The 15,601-nt window shown below is 54.4% G+C and overlaps 1 protein-coding gene and 1 non-coding gene across 5 annotated transcripts; both read left to right on the top strand.

Annotated features, from left to right (window-relative positions):
• Positions 1-129: 129 nt before the first annotated feature.
• PRRC2A (proline rich coiled-coil 2A) lies at positions 130-15,350 on the top strand. 4 transcript variants are annotated; one of them, XM_065912447.1, is made up of 31 exons: positions 130-302; positions 2,109-2,283; positions 2,773-2,950; positions 3,320-3,419; positions 3,511-3,583; positions 3,923-4,066; positions 4,219-4,370; positions 4,557-4,636; positions 4,779-4,921; positions 5,352-5,442; positions 5,555-5,771; positions 6,191-6,665; positions 7,110-7,300; positions 7,563-7,860; positions 8,239-8,449; positions 8,645-10,513; positions 10,999-11,270; positions 11,455-11,585; positions 11,856-11,985; positions 12,086-12,171; positions 12,363-12,596; positions 12,734-12,874; positions 12,990-13,061; positions 13,179-13,346; positions 13,518-13,600; positions 13,760-13,967; positions 14,053-14,151; positions 14,289-14,501; positions 14,611-14,724; positions 14,813-14,903; positions 15,018-15,350. In XM_065912447.1, the coding sequence occupies exons 2-31, from the start codon at positions 2,172-2,174 to the stop codon at positions 15,206-15,208; spliced, it is 6,567 nt and encodes a 2,188-aa protein (XP_065768519.1). In that variant the 5' UTR covers positions 130-302; positions 2,109-2,171; the 3' UTR covers positions 15,209-15,350. The 4 variants fall into 4 exon arrangements, with proteins under 4 accessions (XP_065768519.1, XP_065768520.1, XP_065768518.1 ...); XM_065912448.1 differs by having other exon boundaries at positions 14,262-14,501; positions 14,611-14,705; XM_065912446.1 differs by having other exon boundaries at positions 14,262-14,501.
• On the top strand, positions 2,459-2,589 carry LOC136152024 (small nucleolar RNA SNORA38). The gene has a single exon (XR_010660180.1). It is a non-coding gene; the product is annotated as a small nucleolar RNA SNORA38 (small nucleolar RNA).
• Positions 15,351-15,601: the final 251 nt, after the last annotated feature.

Raw genomic sequence — 15,601 nt, 5'->3', positions numbered from 1 at the left:
TGCTTTTTTTTTAAAAAATGGACAGCCCTGGAAGTAAAGAGGGATAGGGTGGAAAGCGCCCCGCCCTTTATGCAAATAAAGGGGCGTGTCTAGGCGCGGAGGGAGGCGGGAGGGGGGGGGGTGCTCCCGGGGGCGGCGGTTGCCCGGATGGGCCGTTAGTCGGAGCCCAGCCGCGGAGTGAGCGAGGGAGACGGGAGGAGCCGAACCCGGCGCCATCCGCCGCCATCCGCCCCCGCCCCACCGCCATCCCACCCCGGGGAGCCCCCTAGACCCCGGTCCCGGACCCCCGCGCACCCGGCCAGGTGAGTCTGGGCGAGCCGAATGCTAACGCCCTTTTCCGGCGCGGGAGCGGTGGTGGCAGCGGCGGCGGCGGCGGTGGCGGGCCGGGGGGAGGAGAAGCTGCCATTAGCCGCCGCCATTTTGTCCTCCTGCTGCCGGGCCCTGCCTGCCCCTCCCCCTCCGATACTCCCACCCTGGGACTCGCACCTCTAGCCCATTTCTGAGTCGATAACCTGCCCCTACCCACTCACCTTCTGGCTTCATGGGGAGACCTCCCCTCGGCTCCTGGGCCATAACTCCCCACTCCCCTTGCGCTCCTGGACTATCACCCCTATTTATGGGTCCCCTTCCCTGCTGCCGCTCTGGGGTGGGCCGCGCCTGACTGTCCTACTCTTGTAGAGTCTTGTTTCCTCCATAGTGGACCCCTCTCATCACCCACCGTTAAGGTCGCCTTTTCTTGACTCCCCACTTCGCGTCCAGTCACTCCCACTCTGGAACCCTGCTTTTATCCCGCATCTGTGCTTTCTACGTTCCTCAATATCTTCTCCGCTTTTTTCATTTCTCATCTTCCTTATCACCTTTCTATCCCAACCCCTCCTTTCTCCTGGGTCTTTCTGACATTGCTCCCTGTGGTGTGCATCCTTTTCCTGCCATTCCCGCTTACGTGTATTATTTTCCACCGGCTTTCATAATTCTTTTATTAATTTAGTTTTTTTTTCATTATTCTGTCCCCGTTCCCTTCATAAATTTTCAGACTGGCTTTCTTAAACACCTCCAAAGCAACCCCCATCGCCTCATCTGATCTGTCTTAAAGTTCTTGATTTTAGTTATCATCCTGGTCTTGTCTGGCTATTTCACCAGCTCCCTATCTCTTTCCTTTACCCCGTTGTCTATAAATGCTTGGTCGCTCAGGAACACTAACTGATGTTGGAGAGTTTGGTCGGCTTGGGGAGCAAGGAGAATCAGGGAAAGAAATGACTGCTGATGGGGGGTAGGAAAATGAAGTTGATTCCAGCCTTGGCCCCATGGTTACCTGGTATTCTTGATGTGGATCCATATGCTTTGTTTTACCCACGTGTATGTAGGGTAAACCAGAGTCCACCAGCATTCCATCTGCAGACAAACTTTTTTCTAGGAGCTGGGATGGGGGCAAGTGTAGGAAAAGATGGAATATTCAAAATACGTGATTCTGTAGCTTGGGAGTATGTAGTGCCCCAGTTGTTCCCTGAGGAATTCTCTGGCAGCAACCCCCAGTCTGGCTGAGCAAGCTCATAAAATCCTTAAACTCCTGCATACCTTCCTGCAAAACCTCCGCAAATGGGAGGGAGACTGCAGGGACTAGAACCAGGGGCAAACTTAGGAAGCTGGTGTCTTAATGAGTAGGAGAGCTAAACCTCTCTTCCTTACATGATGGAGCTGTTTGCCTCTCTCTGGTTTTCTCTAGGGCTTGGACTTGCTGTTTTTATTGTAGGTCTCTGAAATGATTTTGATGGAGAGGGATTATTACTTGTGGGCATAATGAGGTTGCTACACTTTATAGACTGGCACAAAGGGGAGAGTGTTTATACTAAGAAGGTACTGGATTTTTATTTGGGTTTTCTTGGCAAGGGGTGTCTGGGGGAAAGAGGAAATATGGCATTTGGGCTCTGTGAGGAACTAAGAAGATAACGATGGTTGCTTAAAGGAACTGGGGTGTTTGAGTAGGCTGGAGGAAGAGGCATAAGAGGGCCATATATCTGAGCCCCAATAAGAATAAAAGGGAACATCTAGGCTTCTATTGGGAGGCCCTTGGTGGAGCAGAGAGTGAAACACTTGGTGTCTGGTCACAGGCTCCGGCACGTTTTGGGGGAGGCGCCTGCATGACCCAACGTACTCAATGAGCTTCCAGCGCAATGTCCGATCGCTCGGGGCCGACTGCCAAGGGGAAGGATGGAAAGAAGTATTCCTCGCTCAACCTGTTTGATACGTATAAGGGCAAGTCCTTAGAGATCCAGAAACCCGCTGGTGAGGGTCCTACACTGATGTTCCTAATTATTGGAGGATGAGAATGAATGGGTCATGTATTTCAGAGCTCTTTGAAGGGAAACACCTGTAATACATATATCAAAAGGTTAGAGGAACACTAGAGACTTTCCAGTTTGTCCCATAGGGGACGTTGTGCTTTGGGTGCACACCAGCATCCTCCTACAAAGGCGTGTCTGTGGTTTTCTGTCTTTGGACACGTAAGAATTGGAGGCAAAGAAATGTGGACTTGGAGAAGTCTAGGGCCAGCTTGCTCCTTGCAGGCTCAAGATCAACCATCCCACATAGAATTACTGAGTGTAAAGCTTTTCAACCTTCCTTGCTGATAGAATTTCAGAGATTGCCTAGGGCAAAGGGAGAGAAGGTTTCTAAGAGAAGACATTGGGGATGTCTGTTTATGGGGCCTCGGGTAAGATGCTGTCAGATTTCCCATTAGAGGCATTTTCCATTCTCTTTCCACCTTTTCTCCAGTTGCCCCTCGTCATGGCCTGCAGAGTCTCGGGAAAGTTGCCATTGCTCGGCGTATGCCACCCCCGGCCAACCTTCCAAGCCTGAAAGCCGAGAACAAAGGCAATGACCCTAATGTCTCACTAGTGCCGAAAGACGGAACAGGATGGGCAAGCAAACAGGAGCAGTCCGACCCCAAGAGGTAGATGGAGACCTGGGGGATCTAGAGTTAGGAATATTTAACTTTGAACTTCAGGATGAATTGGGGCTTGGTCTAACGTGGCAACATGAGAGTCCAAGGCAAAGAGGAAAGACCCTCTCCTGCCTATTGCAGGACTCCTGTTAAATGCCTAAGGAACGGTACCTTTAGCTTTCTGTCAGGTGTAAGGAAGGTTTGAAGAACAGATGACAGTCTGTGCAAACTTGATGAGCTTATGGTATTTTGTCCTAAAATTTGTAAAAAGTAGTGAGAAGGCCTGGGTTCGGTTCCTGTCCTCCACCAGTTGGAGAAGCAGAGGAGCCAGTACCATCTCAGGCTCTGAATAACTTTCCCATCCTACCATCCCCTCAGTTCCGATGCCTCAACCGCTCAGCAGCCGGAATCGCAGCCACTGCCGGCTTCACAGACGCCTGCCTCCAACCAATCGAAACGACCGCCAGCAGCCCCCGAGGTATCTGAAGAACTGGGTGTTATTTAAGGAGCAGGGGCAAGAATGGCTTGTAGCTACTCATCATGTCATTGTTATCTCTCTGCCTCCCCAGAACACTCCTTCGGTTCCAAGCGGGGTAAAGTCCTGGGCACAAGCCAGCGTCACCCATGGAGCACATGGAGATGGTGAGTGCAAGGCTGTTTGAGGAGGTCTCTTTGGGCACCATAGTAGGCAGGAGTCCTGCACCTGGTACCTTCAGCAAAGTGTCCTCATACTCTGTTGGCAAAATTTTGGATCACATATTTGGTTTTCTTGGGAGACACATGAGCAAGATTTGTTGCAGATTTATATGAAAGAACTAGGTATCCCCAAACTGATCCGGTTTCTTGAGGAATGAACACCTAATACATAGAGGGTGAGTTTGGAGGCAGAACTGGGTCTTGTATCTATCAGTCTTCCACTTTCACAGTGCATCCTCAGTAAAGATACTTGTGTCTCTTACTCTTGTACCTCAACCCCAACAGGTGGAAGGGCATCAAGCCTACTGTCACGATTCTCTCGAGAGGAATTTCCGACCCTGCAGGCGGCTGGCGACCAGGACAAGGCTGCCAAGGAAAGGGAGTCTGCCGAACAGTCGTCTGGGCCCGGACCAAGCCTCCGCCCCCAGAGTGAGTGGCCGCTATTAGTGAGTAAATGGGTTAGGAATCCACCTTTTGACCAGGACATTACCTTATTCCATTTCAGAGTGAAGTGCTGGCTTATTCATCTTTCTCCCCATCATTTTCAGCTATGTTCACTCTCTGTCTTTTCCAAAATACAGATTCTACAACTTGGAGGGACGGAGGTGGGCGTGGCCCTGATGAGCTGGAGGGCCCGGACTCCAAACTTCATCACGGCCATGATCCCCGGGGTGGACTGCAGCCTTCGGGCCCACCCCAGTTCCCTCCCTACCGCGGAATGATGCCGCCCTTCGTAAGTTTGGATATCTTGTTTTGAATTGATTGTGCTGGAAGCTAGAGAGTTAGGAGTTACAGCTTAGTTTTTGGAGGGGACAGCTGGAAAGCAGAGGTCTTATGTGGGTGGAAGGATGATAGGTTTAGGGCTGTGGTAGGCTGTTTGGCTGCTCCTCTAAGCGGCTACTCTTGGGCCCTTTTGCAGATGTATCCCCCATATCTCCCGTTCCCTCCGCCCTATGGACCCCAGGGGCCTTATAGATACCCCACGCCCGATGGGCCCAGGTGAGTAGTCTAGGTCTGGGTTTGTGCTTGGGGACAGGGGAAGCCTGCTGGGGAGAAGATGGTTTTCTAGTCAGGAGGCTCAGTCTGTGATTATACAATCCAGCGTTCTTTTATCTTCTCTCCTTTCCCTTTTCATACACAGCCGTTTCCCCCGAGTGGCAGGCCCCCGAGGGTCAGGGCCGCCAATGCGTCTTGTAGAGCCAGTGGGTCGGCCTTCCATTCTTAAAGAAGATAATCTCAAAGAGTTTGACCAGTTGGACCAGGAGAATGATGATGGTTGGGCAGGTGAGTGGATGTTAAGGACCAGGTATTTTAGTTTTGTTTTGGGGGGTGGGTTGGTTTTGGCCGCACTGTACAGCTTGTGGGATCTTAGTTCCCTGACCAGGGACTGAACACAGGCATTTGGCAGTGAAAGTGTGGATTCCTAACCACTGGACCTCCAGGGAATTCCCAAGTATTTCAGTTTTAAAAAGCAAAATCTGATGAGAAAACAATGGATCATTGTGGGAGAAAAGTAGACATTGAGGGATAGGGCAGATACCTGGAGGAAAGCCAAATCCTGGCGGAGAAGGAGTCAGGAGTGAGATTGACAGTCATGGATCTAGATGCCAGTGGGAAGAAGGCAGTTGGCCTTGGTAGCACATGCAGTCGTGTAGTGATGCCCGAGATGGGAGCGCAGGATGCTGGGGTTACCGTGCTTCACTTTTCGCCTCAGGGGCCCATGAGGAGGTCGACTACACTGAGAAGCTCAAGTTCAGCGATGAGGAAGATGGGCGAGACTCCGATGAAGAGGGAGCTGAGGGCCAGTGAGTTCAGGGTTCTCTGGGGAGTGGGGGGGCTCAGTTTGTCTCATGGTAATATACTCTTAAAGGAGCTGGGTTGCAGCTGATTTTAATTCCACTGTTGGTCTGTTCACAGCAAGGAGTCCCAGTCAGCTGCTGGTGAGGAACGGCCCCCTGAAGCAGATGGCAAAAAGGGCAACTCCCCCAGCAGCGAACCGCCCCCTCCCAAGACGGCCTGGGCAGAGACCTCTCGGCCTCCAGAGACAGAGCCGGGACCTCCTGCCCCAAAGCCTCCCCCACCCCCACCCCATCGAGGCCCCGCCGGGAACTGGGGCCCCCCTGGGGACTACCCAGTAAGTGTCTACAATGAGGGGTTGAGAGGGTCACTTAGGGGAGACTAGTTTCAGCTGAATAGTCGAAGCAGCAATAATAAGAGAAAGCTGGAGGGAGGGCCAGAAATGGGCTGCAGTAAGTGTAGAGCTGTGGAGCATATCTGAAAAGGTTTGAAACATCATTGGTGTTAGGCGAGTTTGAGTGAAGAGAGAAATTGGAATGCTAATTAGGAAAAACAAGGACACCTGGGGTCTTTGGGTCTTGAGAAAGAAGAAATAAAAAGACTAGGATGATGAGTTTGTCCCTGCCATGAGAGGCCATCAACCCCAAGGCCTGGTCTTTGCAGCTGCAGCTAGAGACAGTTGATCAGTCTGTGAAAGAGATTGTAAGAAACATAGTAACTGACACTTCTGGCCCTGCTGGGTCTGCCCACTGACAGGATCGTGGGGGCCCTCCCTGCAAACCTCCAGCACCCGAAGACGAGGATGAGGCTTGGCGGCAGCGGCGAAAGCAGTCTTCGTCTGAAATCTCCCTGGCTGTGGAGCGGGCTCGGCGCCGGCGAGAGGAAGAGGAGCGGCGCATGCAGGAGGAGCGCAGGGCAGCCTGTGCCGAGAAGCTCAAGCGACTTGATGAGAAGTTTGGGGCACCTGACAAGCGGCTCAAAGCAGAGCCTACTGCACCACCTGCTACCCCTCCTGCTCCCGCTCCACCACCTGCAGTCCCCAAAGAACTCTCCACGCCTCCAGCTCCTCCACCGGCCCCAGTTCCGACACCTGAAAAAGAACCAGAAGAGCCGGCACAGTCCTCTCCTGCCCAGTCCACCCCTACTCCAGGTGTGGCTCCGACTCCCACCGCAGTGAGTGGTGGGGGCAGCACCAGTAGCACCAGCAGTGGTAGCTTCGAAGCCAGTGCAGGTATGATGGAGATGGTGATGGGTAGATCTTCTGTCTTCTTGGGGTTGAAGGTGCAGGTGGTAAGGATGTGAGTAAAGGATATAAAAGGCAGTGTTAGTTCGTAGGACTGTCACTGGTAGGGGTGAAATGGATCTTTTTGCTTCTGTGGACATATGAGGGGGAAAGGTTTTCTTACCTGAGTTCCTGAATAAGCAGTAACCTAAAACCACTTCCCTATAGGCCTAGAGTGGAGCAACGCTGAAGGAAGTGTTACTTTTGATGATTTCATGGGAAATTAACACCACCGCCGTTGGCTTTTGAGAGACCTTGAGTGTTTTCATGGGTTTTAAATGGGGTGGTCTTTTTGTTAGAGGAGGTGCTAGAAGTGAGTGCTGAAACTATGGGGTGTTCGCGGAATATCTGTTGGTGGGCTAGATTGCTCTGATTATCTTTTTTTCAATGCAGTGGAACCCCAAGTGCCCTCAAAAGAGGGTCCTGAACCACCAGAAGAGGTTCCTTCCCCTGCCACACCCCCAGCCCCAAAAGTGGAACCCAAGGGTGATGGAGTTGGTCCCACCCGGCAGCCCCCCAGCCAAGGCTTGGGCTATCCCAAATATCAGAAATCATTGCCTCCTCGTTTCCAGCGGCAGCAGCAGGTGAAACTAAATTACTTCTCTTAAGGGCTGCTTCTCTCCTCGGTTTCAGTATTTATCCATATATCCATTTATTTCAGTATTTAGTCTAATATCCATATCTATCCATAAGTTACCTCCTGGGTCCCTCTCCCAGTTCTGTCTCTGCTGTGTCACCCTAGTTTCTATCTAGTCCCAAGTGTCCATTGGTGTGGGTTTTGTTTTTGCTAGTCCTATGTTCTGGTTGAGCCTTTGATGCCTCTCACTCCCTTTTGTCCTTCCCTAGGAGCAGCTGTTGAAACAGCAGCAGCAGCAGCAGTGGCAGCAGCAGCAGCAGGGCTCTGCCCAGCCTACCCCAGTGCCCCCGTCACCACCGCAGCCTGTGACCATGGGGGCTGTGCCAGCTCCACAGGCTCCACCCCCGCCCCCCAAGGCCCTATACCCAGGTGCTCTGGGCCGGCCCCCGCCCATGCCCCCTATGAACTTTGATCCCCGCTGGATGATGATTCCTCCTTATGTGGACCCTCGGCTCCTCCAAGGCCGGCCCCCTCTGGACTTCTACCCTCCTGGTGTGCATCCCTCTGGTAAGGCACCATAGATGAGGTAGGGCATCAGGGACCCCTTAGTCTTGGGAAGTAGATATCCTCATCTTGCTATGGGGATGAAGGGCAACCAATCAAGAGGGGAGCTTTGCACTCCTGAGATAGCTCTTTGTTGCAGGAATGAAGTAGTGATGCCCACCTAACGGAAGATTTCCCTGGTTGGAGGGATTGATAGATTGATCTGTAGGGAAGCTGAGTGGTTCACCACGTTTTAGGAGAGCAGGCACTGCCTCTCAGGAGATGGAGGCACTGACATTGACCGGGCTGGTGTGGAGGATTGAACTGGGGAGGTGATTTTGGGACTGGAGGGCCTGTAACATAAAAAAGGATAGGTTTTCTCATACTGTTTGGTTTTCTCAGGCCTAGTTCCCCGGGAGCGTTCAGACAGTGGGGGCTCAAGTTCAGAGCCATTTGAGCGCCATGCACCCCCTCTCTTACGGGATCGGGGCACTCCACCAGTGGATCCAAAGTTGGCTTGGGTAGGAGATGTCTTCACCACCACACCTGCTGACCCCCGCCCACTTACTTCACCACTTCGCCAGGCTGCTGATGAGGATGAGAAGGGGATGAGGTGAGTGTGAGTAGAGAAATGGGAGGGTTTCTAGCAAACACATCTAGAAGAATGGGTACTTTGGTTTATCGGTGAAGTGATAGGAATAAACATGAAAGGAGTGTTTGGGTCATAATAATGTGTTCTGTTTTCCCACCTAGTTCATTTTCCTCGTCTTGAGATACTTACTTCCATCTTTTTTGTCTCCCTCTTCAGGAGCGAGACCCCTCCAGTACCTCCCCCACCACCCTATCTGGCCAGTTATCCCGGCTTTCCTGAGAATGGAGCGCCTGGGCCCCCAATCCCTCGCTTTCCTCTGGAGGAGCCAGCTCCCCCAGGGCCCCGTCCACTCCCCTGGCCCCCAGGCAATGAGGAGGCAACCAAGATGCAAGCTCCACCACCCAAGAAGGAAACCCCCAAGGAGGAGGCTCCACAGCTGACAGGGCCAGAAACTGGTCGAAAGCCTTCCCGAGGAATTGGAGGCCAAGGCCCCCCGCCACCTCGCAGAGAGAGCCGCACAGAGACCCGCTGGGGCCCACGCCCAGGCAGCAGTCGTCGTGGGATCCCTCCAGAGGAGCCAGGGGCCCCTCCCCGCCGGGCTGGACCGATAAAGAAACCCCCACCGCCTGCGAAAGTTGAAGAGCTGCCCCCCAACCCCAAGCCCCTTGAACAGGGGGATGAAACCCCCAAGGCTCCAAAGCCAGACCCATTGAAGACAGCAAAGGGAAAGATAGGTGGCCCCAAGGAGACCCCACCCAGTGGGAATCTTTCCCCTGCCCCAAGGCTTCGGAGGGACTATTCCTATGAAAGAGTGGGTCCTACCTCTTGCCGGGGTCGGGGCCGAGGGGAGTATTTTGCCAGAGGGAGGGGTTTTCGGGGGACCTATGGGGGGCGGGGGCGGGGAGCCCGCAGCCGAGAGTTCCGCAGTTACCGAGAGTTTCGAGGAGATGATGGACGTGGAGGTGGGACAGGGGGACCAAACCATCCTCCTCCCCGAGGCCGCACAGCCAGTGAGACACGGAGTGAGGGTTCGGAGTATGAAGAAATCCCCAAGCGACGCCGGCAGCGGGGCTCAGAGACAGGCAGTGAGACCCATGAGAGTGATCTGGCACCCTCAGACAAGGAGGCCCCCACTCCCAAGGAAGGAGTACTTACACAGGTCCCTCTCGCTGCTCCATCATCAGGAGCACCCCCTTCACCAGCCCCTGCCCGCTTTTCCACTGCCCGAGGTGGGCGAGTCTTCACTCCCAGAGGGGTGCCATCCCGCCGGGGTCGGGGTGGGCGGCCCCCTCCCCCCATTTGCCCGGGCTGGAGCCCCCCAACCAAGTCCCTGGCTCCAAAGAAGCCTCCAACAGGTCCTATGCCGCCAAGTAAGGAGCCTTTGAAAGAGAAGCTGATCCCGGGGCCCCTGTCCCCTATGGCCCGAGGAGGCAGCAGTGGAGGCAACAATGTAGGCATGGGTGTGGAAGATGGGGAGCGGCCCAGAAGGAGGCGACACGGGAGGGCTCAGCAGCAGGACAAACCGCCTCGTTTCCGGAGACTGAAACAGGAACGAGAGAATGCCGCCAGAGGGGCTGAGGGCAAGCCCTCTTCCCTAGTTCTTCCAGCCTCTACCCCTGGGTCAGAGGAGGCCCTCACAACAGTAGCAGTACCCCCACCACCTCGCCGGGCAGCGGCCAAGTCTCCTGATCTGTCAAACCAGAACTCGGACCAAGCCAACGAAGAGTGGGAGACAGCCTCTGAGAGCAGCGACTTTGCCAGCGAGCGGCGGGGGGACAAGGAGGCTCCACCACCAGCACTGCTGACCCCCAAAGCTATGGGGACTCATGGAGGGAGTGGAGGTGGTGCTGGATCAGGCATTTCAACCATGTCCCGTGGAGATCTGAGCCAGAGAGCTAAGGATTTGAGCAAGCGGAGCTTTTCGAGCCAGCGACCCGGCATGGAGAGGCAGAACCGGCGCCCAGGCCCAAGCAGCAAGTCTGGTGGCAGTGGCGGCAGCAGTGGAGGAGGTGGTGGGGGTCCTGGAGGGAGGGCCGGCCCAGGGCGAGGGGACAAGAGGAGCTGGCCCTCTCCCAAAAACCGAAGGTGGGTACAGGCAGGTGGTGGTTTATTCTGAGTTGTTAGGTTGGGGGAGGGGAGAAAACGTGTTAAGAGAAGTCAGGTTGGATGCAGTGGAATTGGAGCTCAGTACCTGGGGAAAGGTGTTAGGCACCAGGGCACCTGTGTTTAGGTGAAGTGGCTGGAAAGCAGTGGACGGCATTGGAAACCCCCATATTCCTTGTTTTCCTTTCTGTGCACCTGTATGAGTAGAATTTCCTTAGTGCGGGAAAACAAGGGTTTCCTGGAGGTCCCAAGGTTAGGACTCCGTGCTTTCACTGTCCCAGCTCAGATTTGATCCCTGGTTAGGGAACCAAGATCCCAGGAGTTACGTGGTGCAGCCAGAAAAAAAGTGATCAGAAACACCTGGAATTTAGCACAGAGAACAGGCTGAAGGTGAAGTGGTGGAAGAGAGTTGTAGAGAAAACCATAACAGTTTATAAATACTGGATCTGATTCTTTGTTCTCTTCAGCCGTCCCCCAGAGGAACGTACCCCAGGGCTCCCTCTGCCTCCCCCGCCCCCCAGCAGTTCTGCGGTCTTCCGCTTGGACCAAGTTATCCACAGCAACCCTGCTGGCATCCAGCAGGCTCTGGCTCAGCTCAGCAGCCGCCAAGGAAGTGCAGCTGCACCAGTGGGGCACCCAAGGCCCAAGCCTGGGCCTCCCCAAACCTCTCAAGGCCCCTCTCCTCGGCCCCCCGCCCGGTATGACCCTCAGAGGGCCAACAATGACGACGTCAGCTCAGGTAAGCTGGAAGGGCTAAGGGTTCCCAGAGGGCAAGGTGCTGAAGGGTGGAAGAGTGTGGCCCAGGAGTCCTGGTGCTGGGTGTCCGCACTGTGGGTGGAAGAATTGGGACGTGGAGTACAGAGGGCAAAGCTCAGTTTGGTAATAGTTAAGGCAGACGCTGATGGATTTCCCTTTCTCCCCAGACCCCCACTTCGAAGAACCAGGGCCGATGGTGAGGGGGATGGGCGGGACTGCCCGGGACTCTGCTGGTGTTAATCCCTTCCCCCCCAAACGGCGAGAGCGGCCACCTAGGAAACCAGAGCTGCTGCAGGAGGTGAGGGACCGGGTTGAAGTATTTCACTGCTCTCACTTTAGAAAACTCTAACGTCATGTTCTCTCCACTCTTTTTCCTATTTATATCACTGTGTTTTAACCCCAAATTCTCAGTGTTGATCACTGCTTATTTCTTTTTTTTTTTTTTTTTTTGGTCACTGCTTATTTCTCATCACCCTTTTTGCCCCACTCATGTGTCTCTGTGACGTAGCTGCTTGCATTGCCCAGTTCCCATCTCATTCGTGTTTTGTTTCTGGACTCTGATTTTTAGGAATCATTGCCACCTTCTCATAGCTCTGGATTTTTGGGCCCCAAACCCGAGGGCTCAAGCCCTCAGGGGGAGTCCAGAGATGCAGGAACAGAGGCCCTGACCCCTCACATCTGGAATCGTTTACATAGTGGTGAGTTCAGCTGAGAAGGAAGGACTGTGTTAGAGGACTTATAGCAAGATGGACCATAGAGCTGTCTTTTCTTACTTATGTGTGTTGGTGCTTTTCCCAGCCACTAGCCGAAAGAGTTACCAGCCTGGCTCCATGGAGCCTTGGATGGAACCGCTGAGTCCTTTTGAGGATGTGGCTGGCACAGAGGTGAGTGAGAGTGGGAGGGAGTGTCTGAGCTGATGTTGAGCACCGGCCCTACTTGCCCCACTGTCCTGGGATGAGTGTGGGGCTGTTCCATCACATAGTCGTCTCCTTTCTATAGTTTGTGTATGTGTGTACCTCATTCAGGTATTGGGGTGCTTCCTGCTCTGACTTAACTCCTTCTCCACTCCTCTCAGATGAGTCAGTCTGACAGTGGGGTGGACCTGAGTGGGGATTCTCAGGTGTCATCAGGTCCCTGCAGCCAGCGAAGTTCCCCTGATGGAGGACTCAAGGGGGCAGCAGAAGGGCCCCCCAAGCGACCTGGAGGCCCCTCACCCCTGAATGCTGTTGCTGGTGAGGGTCCACCTGGCTCTGAACCCTCTGAACCTCCTAGGAGACGGCCACCTGCCCCCCATGATGGGGACAGAAAGGTAAATGACCAAGAAAGGATAAGAATGTTTCTGGGACTTTGGCCTTGCTTCTGTCTCCCTTTTTCTCTGCCTGTGTGTGCTGATTTGAACTTCTTTTTCCTCCCCCCACCCCTACTTTACTGTGTTGCTCCACTCAGGAGCTGCCCCGGGAGCAGCCTCTGCCCCCTGGGCCCATAGGCACAGAACGATTGCAGCGTACAGACCGAGGCCCAGAACCTGGCTCCCTCCGGCCATCCCATCGACCTGGTCCTCCAGTCCAGTTTGGTACCAATGATAAGGTCTGTGTGGACTGAATCGGGGTGTATTGGCTTGGGTGGAGAGAGGGAAAGGACTGGAAGTGGGGGAGGACACGTGTCTGAATCGTGGACCATCTCCCCTGCCTCGTGATCACAGGACTCAGACTTGTGCCTGGTGGTGGGAGACAGTTTAAAAGCAGAGAAGGAGCTAACGGCATCAGTTACTGAGGTAAGTGGGAGAGAGATTTTGAGGACAGGCTTTGGACACCTGGAGGAGAGTGTCTGGGAGTGACCTGGGCATCCAGGTTGCGCAGATGGCCCTCTTGACAAGTCTTCTCCTTGCCAGGCCATTCCCATGGCCCGAGACTGGGAGCTGCTCCCCAGTGCTTCTGCCTCAGCTGAGCCACAATCCAAGAACCTGGCTTCTGGGCACTGTGGCCCCGAGACCAGCTCCTCAGGCCAGCGCTTGTACCCTGAGATCTTCTATGGCAGCCCTGGGCCTCCCAGTTCTCAGGTAGGTCTTGCCTCCTATTCAAGGACCTCTCTCTGTTTGCTGTCCCCTAAAATCAAGCCTTTCCCATTTGCAGTTTTTAAAATTTTCCTTCCTGCTTTTGCTGTAGTGGGTGGGGTGGGTGAGTTTTTCTTGACCAGGGAAACAAGCTGTTCCATTCTTGCTCTCCTGCAGGTCTCAGGAGGAGCCATAGACTCTCAATTACATCCCAACAGTGGAGGCTTCCGTCCTGGAACACCCTCGCTGCACACTTACAGGTAAGACTTGTCTCCGAAGGACATGGAACTGTGTTCAGGGAAAGAGAGAAGGGGAAGACACTTCTAGGGTACCTGGCGGGTGGTGGACTTCCACTTCAGACTAAAGGAGTTGACTGGTTCCTGATCTCTCTCCCCTGCCGTGGCCCAATTTCCCTCCAGATCACAGCCCTTGTACCTCCCCACGGGCCCAGCCCCGCCCTCAGCACTGCTCTCGGGGGTAGCCATCAAGGGCCAGTTTCTGGATTTCTCCGCACTGCAAGCAACGGAGCTGGGGAAGCTGCCGGCTGGAGTTCTCTACCCTCCACCTTCCTTTCTCTACTCTCCAGCCTTCTGCCCTAGCCCTCTGCCAGACCCACCCTTGCTTCAGGTGAGAGGCGCGCGGATGCTGGGCTTAGGGGTAGGAGTGGGGTGCTTTGTGGGGAGTTGACATTGTCCTCCCTGTTCCTCAACAGGTGCGACAGGATCTGCCATCCCCCTCAGATTTTTATTCTGCTCCTCTGCAACCTGGTGGCCAAAGTGGCTTCCTCCCCTCAGGGGCTCCTGCCCAGCAGGTACCTTTTATCTTCTCAGTCCCCTTTGTGCGCTTCGCTTTCTAACTCGAGCATTGTTTGTTACTTGTTCGGACTCTTCCTGGTTTTCTGACATTCCTCCCTGCCCCCAGCACACACACCCATGTTTCTCATCACAGATGCTTCTGCCCATGGTGGACTCACAGCTGCCTGTGGTGAACTTTGGCTCCCTGCCACCGGCGCCGCCTCCTGCCCCACCCCCCCTCTCTCTGTTACCGGTGGGCCCTCCTCTGCAGCCCCCCAGCCTGGCCGTGCGGCCCCCGCCCGCTCCTGCTACTCGGGTGCTGCCTTCACCTGCCAGGCCCTTCGGCCCTAGCTTGGGGCGAGCAGAGGTAAGGTACAGGAGCAGAAGTGCTAGGGAGCCCCGAGACTCAGGGGTAAGGATTCAGTGTCAGGATGAAGTGGAGAGGCGGGACGCTCATGAGACTTTTTTTCCTTCAGTTGCACCCAGTAGAACTGAAGCCGTTCCAGGATTATCGAAAACTGAATAGCAACCTTGGGGGACCTGGGTCATCACGGACTCCTCCATCTGGAAGGCAGGAGAAGGGAATGGGGGTACAGACTGCCCATCTATCCCCAGTGATTTACTTTCTTTGGGGACCATAGGTGAGTCTGAAGGTTGCCTCAAATATCTTTTCTCCAGGTCTTTCTCTGGCCTCAATTCCCGTCTCAAGGCCCCACCTTCCACCTACAGCGGAGTCTTCCGCACACAGCGCATCGACCTCTACCAGCAGGTGAAGGAGAAACCCCTGTGGGCACAAGTCCGAGTTGAGTTTCCTCCTGAGTTCCCGCCCTTCCATCCCTGACCTCCCTCTCTGACTTAACTTCCACATGTGCCCACCCCCCAGGCCTCCCCACCAGATGCCCTGCGCTGGATGCCGAAGCCTTGGGAGCGGACAGGGCCACCTTCTCGAGAAGGGCCATCCCGAAGGGCAGAGGAGCCTGGGTCCAGAGGGGACAAGGAGCCTGGATTGCCCCCACCCCGCTGAGGGAGTTCCCTTCGCCCCCCCACCCCCCGGGGCTTGTATATAGATTATAAATATATAAGGGGGAAAGGGGTGGGTGGGGAAGGGTTGTGGGGCTGGTGCCTCGCTTCCCCTCCTCTCCCCTCCCCTCGTCCCCTATCCCTGGGGCCGTTTGTTAAAAAAGAATAATAAAAGGATTAAAAAAATCCAAAATGATTTGGGGGATGGGTTGGTTGGTTGCAGTCTCTTATGTCATATTCAGTGCCAAGTGATCTGTAGAGTGGTTTCAGTTAGGCAAATATTTTTTACCTTGGTGACCACTTCTATCTCAAAACAAGCTCTTGGTGTATCTTAGAAGTTTCCTGGGCCAGGAATTAGATTTTGTTTTTTGTGCCAGTGAAGTTGGTCCTATAGAGCTTTGCTTGCACATATGGGGTCATGGTGGGACATCTGGATGGTAGAATGCC

The sequence above is a fragment of the Muntiacus reevesi genome, chromosome 20, assembly GCF_963930625.1.
Source record: "Muntiacus reevesi chromosome 20, mMunRee1.1, whole genome shotgun sequence".
Lineage (NCBI taxonomy): Eukaryota > Metazoa > Chordata > Mammalia > Artiodactyla > Cervidae > Muntiacus > Muntiacus reevesi.
The sequence above is the reverse complement of the archived record's forward strand: the minus strand, read 5'-3'. Positions and strand labels throughout refer to the sequence as shown.

What these genes read in the sequence shown, in the direction of transcription:
- PRRC2A (XM_065912446.1), top strand. Translation starts at nt 2,172, where the DNA reads ATGTCCGATCGCTCGGGGCCGACTGCCAAGGGGAAGGATGGAAAGAAG. An exon ending in CCCATGATGGGGACAGAAAG is followed by an intron (nt 12,597 to 12,733) that starts GTAAATGACCAA and finishes TGCTCCACTCAG; the next exon opens with GAGCTGCCCCGGGAGCAGCC. An exon ending in CCCTCGCTGCACACTTACAG is followed by an intron (nt 13,601 to 13,759) that starts GTAAGACTTGTC and finishes ATTTCCCTCCAG; the next exon opens with ATCACAGCCCTTGTACCTCC.